At 33.3% G+C, this 13,029-nt stretch overlaps 1 protein-coding gene across 1 annotated transcript in view; it reads right to left on the reverse strand.

The window, feature by feature from the left end:
• Positions 1–1,317: 1,317 nt before the first annotated feature.
• The window catches only part of MAN2A1 (mannosidase alpha class 2A member 1), a 111,437-nt gene continuing 99,725 nt past the window's right edge, over positions 1,318–13,029 (reverse strand). Inside the window, exons 20-22 of the mRNA XM_027656847.1 lie at positions 9,534–9,728; positions 5,193–5,303; positions 1,318–4,320 (exon numbers count right to left, since the gene is read on the reverse strand). Of these exons, the coding sequence (XP_027512648.1) occupies positions 4,168–4,320; positions 5,193–5,303; positions 9,534–9,728 (459 nt within the window). The 3' untranslated portion in view covers positions 1,318–4,167. The remainder of the gene's footprint in view (positions 4,321–5,192; positions 5,304–9,533; positions 9,729–13,029) is intronic.

Consider the following 13,029-nt stretch of genomic DNA (forward strand, 5'->3'; position numbering starts at 1 on the left):
TCCACAACTTAATATTATAACTTACAGAGAAATTGCAGACAGAGAAACTTTGTGTCAGTAAGAGCACTGTCTGAAAATCCCGATAGCTCTCCATTGACCATAAGCTTATTCTAGACAGTATATTATTTTGATTTGTTCTCTCTTTTAGAAGACAAAATTAATACCTTTGGCTGATTTTTGAAATTCATAGTATTATGACAGAGTAGTTAACCTAAAACAAAAAGTACAACAAACTGAATCTCTGTTTTATATTTTATCACACATATATATATAACTCATCACAAATCAGATAACCCACTAAATCTGAGCAATAGTGTCACTATCAGTAAAGATGTGTACAGAGATCTAGCATCTGTATTTTCAAAGGCATACATCAGACATAGTTAACATAATTTCAAAAAGTAAAAGAATACATCATTGGTTGCTGAAATTAGTGGAATATGTTCTGTCTCCATGGTCGTGTTGATATTAATCAATTCCAAAGTAGGATGAGCATGAAATGGTGAAGGGATGCTTTAAACTGGACTCATACCCTTTTTTTTTGCCTGTTACAGTTACATGTAACAAGTTACATGTGCAAGTTACACTTGCATCTTGAAACGTCAGCTTTAAAAATAGGGATTTACACAGTCTGCGTACATGTATACTTTCACGTTTATAGTTAAGACTGTCCAGTCCAACATCAAATAGCTTCAGGCACTGACTAAAAGTTATACTTTATTGTCTTTGCAAGTCACGCTGAAGCTCCATCGGCACTTTGGGAAGTAAACCTGTGAAGCATCTATGCCTGTTCAACTTGCCATATGTAATTACAGTATATTATATTAGCATTATGTTATTTAATTTAAAGTGTTCAGTCTCATTACAGTTGAACTGTTATTTTGACTTGTTATCCTCTAATGGTGTGTTTGTTAATTTACAAGAATAGTTTCCATTCCATTACTGTCAACTGTTTCAAATATAAATACTAATTCAAGTAAAAAAAGGAAAATTCTAGAATTTTACAGCTTCTACTATTTTCTGGCAAGTCAGTGCAAGATTTCTTATGCAAAAGAGCCACCCATTTCCTTTGCACACTGTGCAGTGTCACTTGTTTATATCCCTGAAGTTAGCATCTATCTTCTTTTCTTTGGCAGCTGTGGAATAGATCGGATCTTTCATCAGGAGTTCCTCTCACTACAGATAACTGTAATTCCCAAAAGCTACTGATACATGAGCCTTCTCAAATAAGGTGTTTTTGTTGTTTCTCTTTTTTTTTTTTAATTTTTTTAAATTTAAATTTGCTACAGCCAAGGCATTAATGACACTGGCCACATCTCACAATAACATTACCTTTTATTAGAGATCTTATTTTACATATCCCCATAAGATATAAAACCTTCCAAGAGAAAATAGCAAAAACCTTCGGCTGAAATCAGTTTGTTTCAGACAATATGAGCAAGTAAACCAAAGACAATTACGATAATGGAATGTAAAAAAAAAAAAAAAAATGAGTACAGGTACAACTCTGGTAGGAAAGTAATTACAAGGTTTTAAACCATTTCCTTAACAGCATTGTCTTTAAAACCATATTGAAAGGTAAGGATGCTTGGCTCTCTTAACCAGTAGTTACAAACCCAGCAGGGATAAAAACCAAAAGAACCCCCAAGATAATAGAATTGAATTAGATGTCCAATTCACAAAAATACAGCATAAGAATTCATTAAGACTTGTTGGGGAAAAAAAACCAACCAACCAAAAAAACCAAAAAAACCTGCAAACTAACAACCCAAACCCCCATCCTCAATGCCAGCCACAATCCGAGCAAATTAAAGCAAAATTTATCATGAGACTTTGACTGGAGTTTTGACTTACTTAAGGATTTCAGGAAAGGATCCTGAATTGAAAGCAGTTGTTACACAAAAAATGCAAAACAAAGGAACAAAGATTAAATCTGCTGGTTAAGGAAGATTCAGGCATCATGATTGCACAGCTAATAAGGAAAAAAAAAGATCAAATTCTATACACAAAGGATCTTTTGAAGGAATTCCAAGAGGCAAGATACTTTAAAACTTTATTGCATCAAAATTTTACTTTTCCGCCTAACAAAACTGAAATTGCATTTTGAATATTTTCTTGCACAGAACACATAAAAGTCCCTTAAACATTTTAATTCTGAAGATGCAACAAAATAAATGTTATGAGAAATTCCTGCTGGAAAGTCTACCAAGCTTTGAGTTCCAACAAAAAATAGTATTTTCAAATACTATATCTAAGAAAAGTTACAGTACATGTTTATTGCATGAAAACATCCATTTATTGGACCCATCTGATTCTTCTATTTGTGGTTAGTGTTCTTATATTCTTGATGTAACTTGCACCAGATCCTACTAAGTATTCACATTATTACAAAGCACACAGTAGATTGAATTAAGTAGGAAAATCTATACAATCTCAGAGATCCAACCTGGGACAATGCATGAAATATAAGTATGACTTTCATTTTCTTTTAAAATAGCCTGTAGCTACATGATATAATTTGATGGACTTTGATATTTGATACAGTTGTGGAACAACAGTGATGAAACTAAATACAGGAGGCAATATTAGAGCTAGCACATCTTTTTACCAATTATGATGACTTTTCATGCATTAGTACTGAAGGTAAGCAACGATGTATGGAAAAGTAAAGCATAACAGATATAGAAGAATGAGCTATGAAAATAAATGAAGACTAGAAAATGGGATCATACTCAAGTGACTGTTTATATATATTAACTGTAAACAGCAGTTCTACTTACGGAAATGTTTTTCATACTTGGATGGCTTAAGCACTAAATGTGAATTAATATGAAACAAAGTAAAATTAAGTCTCCATTCTTCAGTAACATGAACACTGGCAATGTAACTGAGGTTGCAAGTTTGCAAGTCTGAAAAATGTTGTTTAAAATATAGGCACATGATTCTGAATTAACAGGTCACCACAGTCTGTGACATGCAAGCACATGTTTTGATAGGGTTGCAAACCATGTCTTGCTTACTATCAACTCTCTGCATCAAGTTGCAATTTTCTTGAAAGCAGCTGAATTTAGCCTCTACAGTAATTCTTTTTTGTCTGTGTTTCAGGTTATGATATAATACTAATACATTCAAATAGTCAAAATGTTCAGAATAAGATAGCACAAACTTGGTGCAGGAGTACATAGATCAGAGTGTGGCCAGCATTGTCAGATAGGAGATACACAGCTTAAGTATTATATAAACTACTTTTTCCCCAAAAACACTAACACAGACACCAAAATTGTAACAAGACATATCAAAAAATAAGGCACATTTATTTTGATATGGTAATCTTGAAATAGAAAACTCATTTCAGAGAATATCAGTATCTAAATGAGTTTTATAAAAAATTTTGTATTCATGATAACTATGGACATTTCTCATCATGGTAATGGAATAATTGCACATATCCCAGTGTGTCAAGTAACAAAATGGGAGTTTTATTAAACATTTCCATTGCAAAATTACTTCATAGGTTCATGTTTCCCTATTTACATAACTCAGGTGGAATGGTAGAAGTATTAAAATCTACCATCACTTATCACAGGTACTGCAGGTTTTCATTTTACCACAATTAATAATCCCCTTTGTGTTGAATAAATTGAAATTAATTGTGGAATAAATTGAGATTATTGTCATTTATATAAATGATTGTAAATATTTGGACATTAGCTACTACACAAGAACATTTTATCGTATTTTATTTCCAAGCTGCATCAAGACTTTCTAGATTGAGTTATTCATACATAAATTCATCAAGAATCAGCAAAAGAAGGCTGTTTAAAATCTAATCCCCTCTTTATGAAACTTAAAACACCAAAAGCATCATTAGTTAGCATTTAACCTGAGATTTAATCTGTTGAGAGGTTAACATCCTTAGAAATTTCTTCACTTGCTGTATTAACTTATACTGATGTTCCTATTTTATGGGGGGGGAAACCTGAATAAACAAAAAAGTTGCTTGCAACATGGCTTTTCACTGTGTGGTCAAAAAAAATTACAGAATGCATCTTTTTCTCACAGTATCCAGAAGCTGGAACAATATTAATCTGCTTCTTATTGCACGTGAAACTAAGAGGAGATGTAATTGCAGATCCTTCTTCTCTATCTGAGTATTAAAGCAAGATTTCATTTTAGCCGAATCCGGAACGTATTTATCTCCATAGAACTCATATTTATTTCACTTATATTTCTGCCATCTGGAAGTGAATGCATCAAAGATAAAGATGTGGGTGTAAGACTTTCCACTCTGAATTTGTTAAAGAGCTTATGCACCTTTATCTGGAGGCGAAAGAAAATAAAAAACAAAAAGCAAACAAAGAACTGTATTTAGAAAAGGCAGTATATATCTTAAAATTACACAGCTCCTTACAGGTACCAGCATAGTAATTCTCTCACTAAAGACTATGAATATTTTTAAGTACCATAAATCAAATACTATATACTAATTCAGAACTTTTTAAGCAGTATTCACTTGCTACATTTCAAAGGAAGTTAAATGAATACATTAAAAACTACTAGAAATATTAAAAATCTTCTTGTTTCTTATTAAAACAATATTTACTCTTCTTCCTAAAGAAAATCCCAAATCTATTTTAAAATTTTATTACAAAATTGCTACAGATTAATTACCTTCCATTCCATCTATAACCTTCAGAAAAAAATTATTTATATTTCATAGTTTTACACATCACATCAATTCTATAAAAATCTTAAAATACTTAGATATTTGTATTGGTGTAGGTCATTTAAGAGAGAATGGGTAGAGAAAGAACATGCTATAAAAAGCAATAGTCACATAACCTGTGGGTATATTAGTAATATTTAAAAGATACACTTTAGAATATGTAACTTGATTTCTTTTACTTCATAAAGTTCTAAAAGACTATTAAAAATTATCTGAGAAATACTCATTCACAGGAAGTTAATGAGATTAAAACTGGTTTACTTCTTGATGGTTACAGGGTTATTCCGACAAACCAGGAGATTCACAACTTCATCAAATGGAAAGCAGCTTTCAAGGTAAATTCTACCATTATCCTGAAAGTATAACTCTTGAGAAATAAATATCTAGCCTTCACTTACAATATGACTAAAGCATCAGTGTTTCTGCAATACTCCTAAGGTAAGCTGCCCATAAAATATCAGCATACCTTTCCCTGAGTAGTGGAACAGAGCAGACCCATGTCTCTGTTTGAAAATCTACAGTCAAATCCCTTCCTGTGAAGAATCAGAGCAGCTTCATCAGATGGCTCGGTATCTACCTACAAATAAACAAGATAAAATATTACTCACAAAGTAGAAGTAAGAAAGACATTTTAGACCTCATAAAATTATCATTATCATACAGTGATACAGCCACTTATACCTTAAAAAATGTTCAGCCAAGATTCAACCCTCATGGGTTTTTTTGAAATTTATAAGACTAAACACAGAAAGAACTGAACTGCAAAGAGTTGAGACATTCAATGTACTACAGAATATAAATGTATGTTGTTGAGGTTAAAGCTCAGTACTTGCACTTATACAGACTTAGAATTGAAGTGCAGTTATCACAGTCGTATTAATTGGCTTTCCACAAAAATTATACGGCAAAACTGAAAACAAAATGGAAATCATGTGAACTACAATAGTCATATTTAAATACTCAATGTGACTATGTTGAACAAACTTTCATGTTGCAAAGCTGCTCTCTAACACAGCTTAAGGTGTACAGAAAACTGTACACTGAAATACAAATATGAAATAAATTTTATGGTTATCTATAAGATATTCAGTGTTCTTGAGCTTCAACAGACGTCAAAGAGTAACTCAATCTCAACATCCTAGTTTGGATCAAATCATAAAACCACCACTTAGGGCAAATCACAGAACAGAATGCCTCAAATCAGAGTATTGTTTTCATATGTCAAAACAGAGTCACAGCCTAGAACTGGATAGAACTTTTTTCATTTACACTAAAATGTAGAAAACCACTCTTGTACAGCAGGAGTAACAGCAAAAAAAGTCTTCACATTTTAGATTAACTTGCATGTAAACCAACTTCACACCACATGAGTGGTACATCACAAGATACCCTTCATAGAATCATAGAATTGATCAGTATGGAAAAGATCCTTAAGAATTCTAAGTCTTAACATTAATGTAGCCACTATCCAAAGCCATGCTAGTTCTTCAGGCTGTTATCCTCTTACTTATTTCTGGTTTACTTGCTTTTGCACTGGTGCTTTTTCACTAAAGCTTCTGCCATGAGTTCAGTTCATTTCTGGTACTTCAGAAACCTACGCCAGTGAGCACTAGACACTTTGTCATGCTTTAGTTCTTGAAGGTGTACCAAATGAGAGGTCTTATCCTAACAGACTTTCCACATAGTTTTCTTCTCATAAAGGAGTTCTTGGATCAGCCTGAACCAGCTTCTTTGAAACCCAGCATGACACAGATTCAAAGTGCGACAAATTTGTAGTATTAAGTACTCATTCAAACAATAAAAAAATGGTAAAAACTGATAAACTTACTGATTTTAATTTTCCCATTTAAAATGGTAAAAATTGATTCAGCAGTATTTGGAATTGAAATGAGCTCCTTTTTAGTAAAACACTGATGGTTAAAAACTTGGCATAGTTTACAAATCATGACTAAAACTCAGTTTGAGAAGATTTCATGAACACAAAATAATACTGTCTGCCTAAACATCAGATTAGTGAAACATTAAAATTTAGACTGAAAAAGCCTGACTTCCTATGGGGTAAATTAACGTTAAAAATGACAAGCCAGTAATGGGTATCAAAGCTTCCTCTATTATCTTTTACTAATCTGCATAACAAATGCATGTATGAATTTCAAATTACAGCATGAATAGTTAATCTCTCAAATTTTTAAAATTAAATATTATCTTAAGATTCAAAAGATTTAAAACATAAAAGTAACACACAATTAATGACAACTTGAGAAAAAGGGTTTACTATATCTATGATATAGTATTCAACCTTTTATCATGCATATAGCAACCATGTGCAAAAAAATAAAGCTTTTCTAACTCATTTTCAAAGCAGGTGTAAAACTAAGTCACAGCACTTTAACTTACCTGTTCTTATATCATCTCTAGGTAAATCAGACTAATTGCATGCAAGTCTAAGGAATGTCCGAGCAAGGGTGAACTTAATTTACATCAAATACAGCTTCTAAACACAACCATGCTCACTGCACAAAACTCTGTAACCGATTCCTCAATTTTCAATAAATAACAACATCCTTAACCTTGTAAAACTTCACAGTACTGTTACATGGCAAAAAAATCCTGACCACTGCACTATCAAATCTCTGACTAGCTTTCTTGGAAGAGATGCCAAAGTTTGATTTGATTTTGATCTCTGAGAATTGAAATGCATCCTCTCATTAGGCCTTTAGATAGAAAAAAAATAAAATTTCTAGGTTTTCTCATAAGCAGTATGCCAGGGCAATGCTGCTAAAATTTTGAATGGAAAGAAAAAAAAATTAAACTCTTTTTAAATCCAAAAATTTAAGGTAACATGACAAAATTATGTATTTATATTTAGTATAAAGTGACAAATGTTCTCAGTTTTAAATCTTGAGGCCCAGTTTATTACACCAGGTAAAATCTGTGTCAAACTTCTTAACTGGAGATCTCTTAAAAAAATTCTTTAAATTCATAAGAGATTGGACTCTTCCACAACAAGATCAGATACCTTACATAAATAGCAATATTCTTTCTGATTTCTACCTTAAATCTTAATAATATTTTATTTTAATTTGGTAACCTTTTATGTGAAACTGTAATGGATTATGGAAAACCAACAGCTAAAGCAATGGAGAAGTTCATATTTCTGGAAAAAAAATTCATTGTGTCAATTAGCCAGAATTATGATACTTATCATTCAAATTCTTGGAAGATAAAGAAAGGAAGCAGAAAGTGAGGAAAGATTTATAAAATTATTTGCAAAGCATTTTCTGCTGTGGGGAAGGACTGTTCTGTGCCTATAATGATGTGCTCCTCTCCAATGACTACTGCAAACGTTCACTTTGCGGTGGACAAAGTGAAGCTGCAGGCTCAAGAGCTGTCAATCAGTAATCAGTGAAATATACAGTTGTAGACAAGGAAGAGATCATAGTCTTAAATACCCTTATACCAATTGGGATAGTGGGGCCACTATAGCTCAGATAAAATCATGGAATTCACCTGCAAGTAGCAACACTGAACTAAAAAAGCAGACACAGAACCACCCTTTATTTTCACAGGTTTCACAGTCAGATGATACAAACAAGAGGGGGGAAGTTTAGGCCTCAAAGAGGGAGAGGGAACATGTTCATGAAGGTCTACACCTGAACTTGATATGTTGAAGCAAATCCTCACATGAAAATCCTCACAGTGAAGTGTGAAACATCACTTCATGTGAAGACTTAATTCAATATAAGGTTTTCTCCAAACTTTTCAAAGGTATAAGACCCACAAAGTATAAGTTATTCCACTTTGAAATTCAAAATAAGAATCAGTCACAGCTGAAGGAGTGTATGTGAGATTGAACTACTTAACAGACAAAGCATGAGAAAGTAAACAAATTCTTTAAGTTTTAAAATGAGGATTAGGACTTACAACAAAGAACAGATAAAGGGAATATAATCTGACATTAATATAGATGAGTAGTTTTACCTCAGCCACCATGGAGATTCTAAAGGAGAAGGGACAAGTAGTTTGTAACTATCTAAGTATGGCAGAATAAAAAAAGAGATTTCATTGTGGTAACAGCACTTGTGAGTGACAATGCAATGCAGCATAAAGTTAACAGATTCACATTTTAAAAGGTGTTGAAAAACTGAAAAGAATTTATAGAACAGTTGCCAGAAGAAGGATGCAAAACCAGTTCCTTTAGTTTAGGAAACAGATAATTAAATTATGGTAGTTACATGCCTTTCCTGCCTTTGCAAGGAAAAAAATATTGAGTACAGAAAAGGCTTTTTTTATTTGAGTTTTTGGTTTTGGTTTTTTTGTATACCTACCAGAGAATAGTTTCACAGGATCCAAGCATTACAAGATGATATTAGAATAATTAAACAAGGTCTTGTAAATAAGCTTAGAAGTGCTTTAACAATACAAGTTGAGTTTAAAACTATAACCTTTATCAAAAACACACTTAGAACAAAGTCTAATGATCTTAAATTTAATTCTTCTAATACAGAAAAGGCTGAAGTGTATGAACTGTTCTCTCTTAAACTTTGGGAACACGTTGAAATGTGCCCCCTCCGGAGACAGAATACTGCACTATGCATATTCATATGTTGTGAAAAAACAACCCCAGCATTTCATATTACTCCGACACAAGCCTTTAGTTCTTGCAGAATTAACAAAGATAGTTATCACATAGCAGTTTACCATATCACATAAAACCCCCATAAATTACTTCCAAAGAATAAATTATTTGTCTATATTAATAAGCTATATCATATTTTTGCTCACAAAAGCAGTGGTTTGACCTTACCTTTGATTGGATTGTCCTCAGATTGACTATATGCATGTCACAAGGCATGGACAACATGAGTGGAGAAAACGTATTTATCATCTCTGGGACACCTGACTCTGCATTTGTTGTCATTGGAATTACAGGATGATTTAAGAAAAGAGAGGTCATATGGCTAAGAAGTGATGGAAAACTGACTGATGCCTTCTCTTCACTCTGCAAAATACAAAAGAATGAATCCAGTTAAGATATCTGAATTTTTAAACTCACTTACTTTATAAATTATTCATTGCCTAGAAAATTTTAATTTTTAGACTGTCCATTTAATTACCTTTGGAAACTTTTGATTGTCCATTAGTTTTCTTCTATTACTAGGTATACTTTCCTGTACACCATTAGTACATCTTCCAAAATTATGATTACATGACACCTCATTTTACACCATTCCTTACCTTTCTGTGTTAGACTCTGATGTACAAACAAGGTAGTTTAGAGAAAGAAACTAGTAACTACTTTAGCAAGTTGCTCCTATTTATTCAGTAGCTATTTGAATATAGAGAAAAAAAAGCTAGTCTTTTGTAGGCTTCCTTTTCCTTATTAATTTTCTGACCTGTATTTCTTACTTTCTTTAACTTGTATCCTAAATCCTTCATTCTATTCTAAATCTTTCTTATTCAAACTATTCGCTGGAAGAAATAACAACTGGCATCTTTGTCTTGGTCCACATTGCAAAAGATTTCTTTTCAAATTTTTATGTCAATGTCATGCCAGCAGGAAGTGAAGGGACTCTCTTCCAGCATTTCACAAATTTTGTACTTTCCCAAGTTTTGTATTTGCAGTGCTTTTACACAGCTGCAGAAGCTGCTTTACAAATCTGAAATTGCTTAATCCTACATATTTACAACAACTAGCTGAACTCCACAGAAGCCAAGGAAAAAACAAAGGAACTTTAAAAAGGCAATTTCTGTTTTGGAATGTCAGTGAAGAAAAGAGTAGAAATGGGTGAAAACTTCTTTTGCTCTTATTTTTTCTTTTTTTCCTTGCGTACTTAGTCAGATAAATCCTTGCTTGTTTAGAGTTAAACAGGTGACATTTAATGAAAACTTTGCAGAAAGGTTACTGAAAACATAGTATCTTAAGCCATTGTTATATTAAACATACATTTTATGACAGGCTGAAAAAATAGAAATAAAAGACAAATGTGTGATACTTTAAGCAAAGGAGAGGATTATTTTCCATCTTATAACAGACAACCATAACAGGAATTTCTGTTTTGGGGTGCGTATGCATGTATGCATATTTATTTATACCACTGGAGCAGCACTAAGTACAGCTTGACAGTGTAGCAACTGAACACATGCCAGAGCTGAATCAATGCAAGATGGTAATTTCTGTTTTATTCTTGGTGCTTTTCTTAATAATGTCTAAGACTGTGCCTCTTTGGTAGCTACTAAGCATTGAGGTTAGTACTTTTAAATACCTATTATGACACACAAATTACTATATAGAACTGATAACAGTTGATTGTTGCAGAGGATTGCTCCTCTATGTGTCTCACTACATTTATTTACATTGAATTCCATCTGCCATTTTACAGCATCTTTAATCAGTCATGAGTTTTCTATTCCTCAGTTAGCCTTGATTTTTTTTTTCATTATCTTAAAAAGTTCAGCATCACCGGTCAACCTCATTGTCATGATTTTCTTATTTTCCAATTACAGTATGAGCAAGCTTGCTCTACATACAACTAAATCTGAAAGCCTGCAGTTCAAATGACTGCATGCAGTTCAAATGACTGCATGCATGCTCTACCCACAGGGAAAATCTTCTTTCAAAGCAGAATTCACTTTTTGGCCCCAAGAGGAACACTGTTCACTCTGTTGCCATAGATGTGCTGAAGTCAATCAAAATATTTTATTGTCATTTCTCTTTATTATTATTATTATTATTCCATCTTTTTTCCCCCTGCAAAATAAGTTGACTGCTTATATCTGAGAACTTGAAAACAGGTCTCTTAAAATATCTCACAAATCACACATGAATCAGAAAAATAATTTATCCATTCTGTTTAAAACAAAATATGCAGGAAAAGTCCTTGCAAATGGTTCCTAGTTCTAGGTACGTTACCTGAGAATAAGCAGAAGAGACAACTACCATCCAGGAACAAAAGTTATTCAAGATAAGCTTTTCATTTTAAACAATGGGTATCCATAATCATTTGAGATCAGTAAATTTGCCTAAACAGAATTCACGTTCAGCCATTTCCTCCTCTACTTTCAACCTCTGCCTAACATACACTGTTAATATGTTCAAGGAAGAAATGCCTGTCCCATACCCAACACAGTTGCCCTCAACTCCAGATTTCTCAGATTTAAGGGATTCCAAGGAGACGGAAAGAGAAAGAAGGGTGAGCCTTCACAAAAAAAACATTTCATTTTGTCTTGTCTTTCTTTAAAATGTTTTATTTATGTGCAAATCCTCACAATAAGACATCCCAAATATTTGGAGAAGGGTCACAATTTGTTATGTGAAGAGTGACTGAAAAATCATTCTATTAAGTGCAACTTTATGTCTGAAAGAAGGTGCTTGCTGAAAACAAATTGAACTCATTTAGATGTCCTCATAATTTCAGTAACAGATGTTCCTCAGAAAACGCCACTAAGGTAATTTTAGATGAAGAGACGTGACATCTTTCTGAAAGCTTCTGCTATACGTACAGAAAACCACTGTGTATGGAAACACAAGCATGCCATCCATGAGTCAAAACTTTGCCCAAATCCCAGAGACCCAAGTGTAAATAAAAATGGGAGGCAAGTTTGCGTATTGTCTGACACAAAAGTAAAAGACTGCCTATGGTAAAAGTATCAGATGAATCCTCAGCCTTGTCAAGGAAAAGATAGCACAGGGAAGGTCAATCTTCTAGGCCTGAATCCTTAGCCTTCTCTAAGACTAACAGAAGCAATGAGAATAAAAAAGGTGGATTTAATATAAAGATATATTGCAGTTGAGAATCCAGGAAAGATGGAAGGAATGTCACAGGAAACTTAGAAAAAGAATGTGGTTGGGAGAGAATATGGGCAGTGGGACAAAATTGTCAGATAACCCATAGCAGAACCAGAAAACCCGCTCCTCAGTTCCTAGATTCTTGAAATAACTGAGGATTGCTGAGAAACACAGCCTTGAAAGACTCTAGCAAATGCTAGAACCAGAGATGATTCAGCTTGGTTGATTTTTGTTCCCAATACGTCTCCCCATAATAAAACATTATGGGCATTATCCCTCATGCATTATCCCCTTTGAAACTAAGACTTAGGTGGAGATTTTATCTTGAGTCCTGTATTGCTACATGTGGAACAACAGTCCATTTTGGATGATTGCACTAACTAATGACTAAGTGCAGTCATTCACTGAATCTATGCAATAGAAATGGGAATGGAAAGTACAGAAGGTGTCAAAAGCTGCCAGAAGACCAAGGGAAAACCGGTTTTGCAAACACTGTGAAGACAATGCTATCACA

The sequence above is a fragment of the Corapipo altera genome, unplaced genomic scaffold (genome assembly GCF_003945725.1).
Source record: "Corapipo altera isolate COAL_440 unplaced genomic scaffold, ASM394572v1 61281, whole genome shotgun sequence".
NCBI classification, from domain to species: domain Eukaryota; kingdom Metazoa; phylum Chordata; class Aves; order Passeriformes; family Pipridae; genus Corapipo; species Corapipo altera.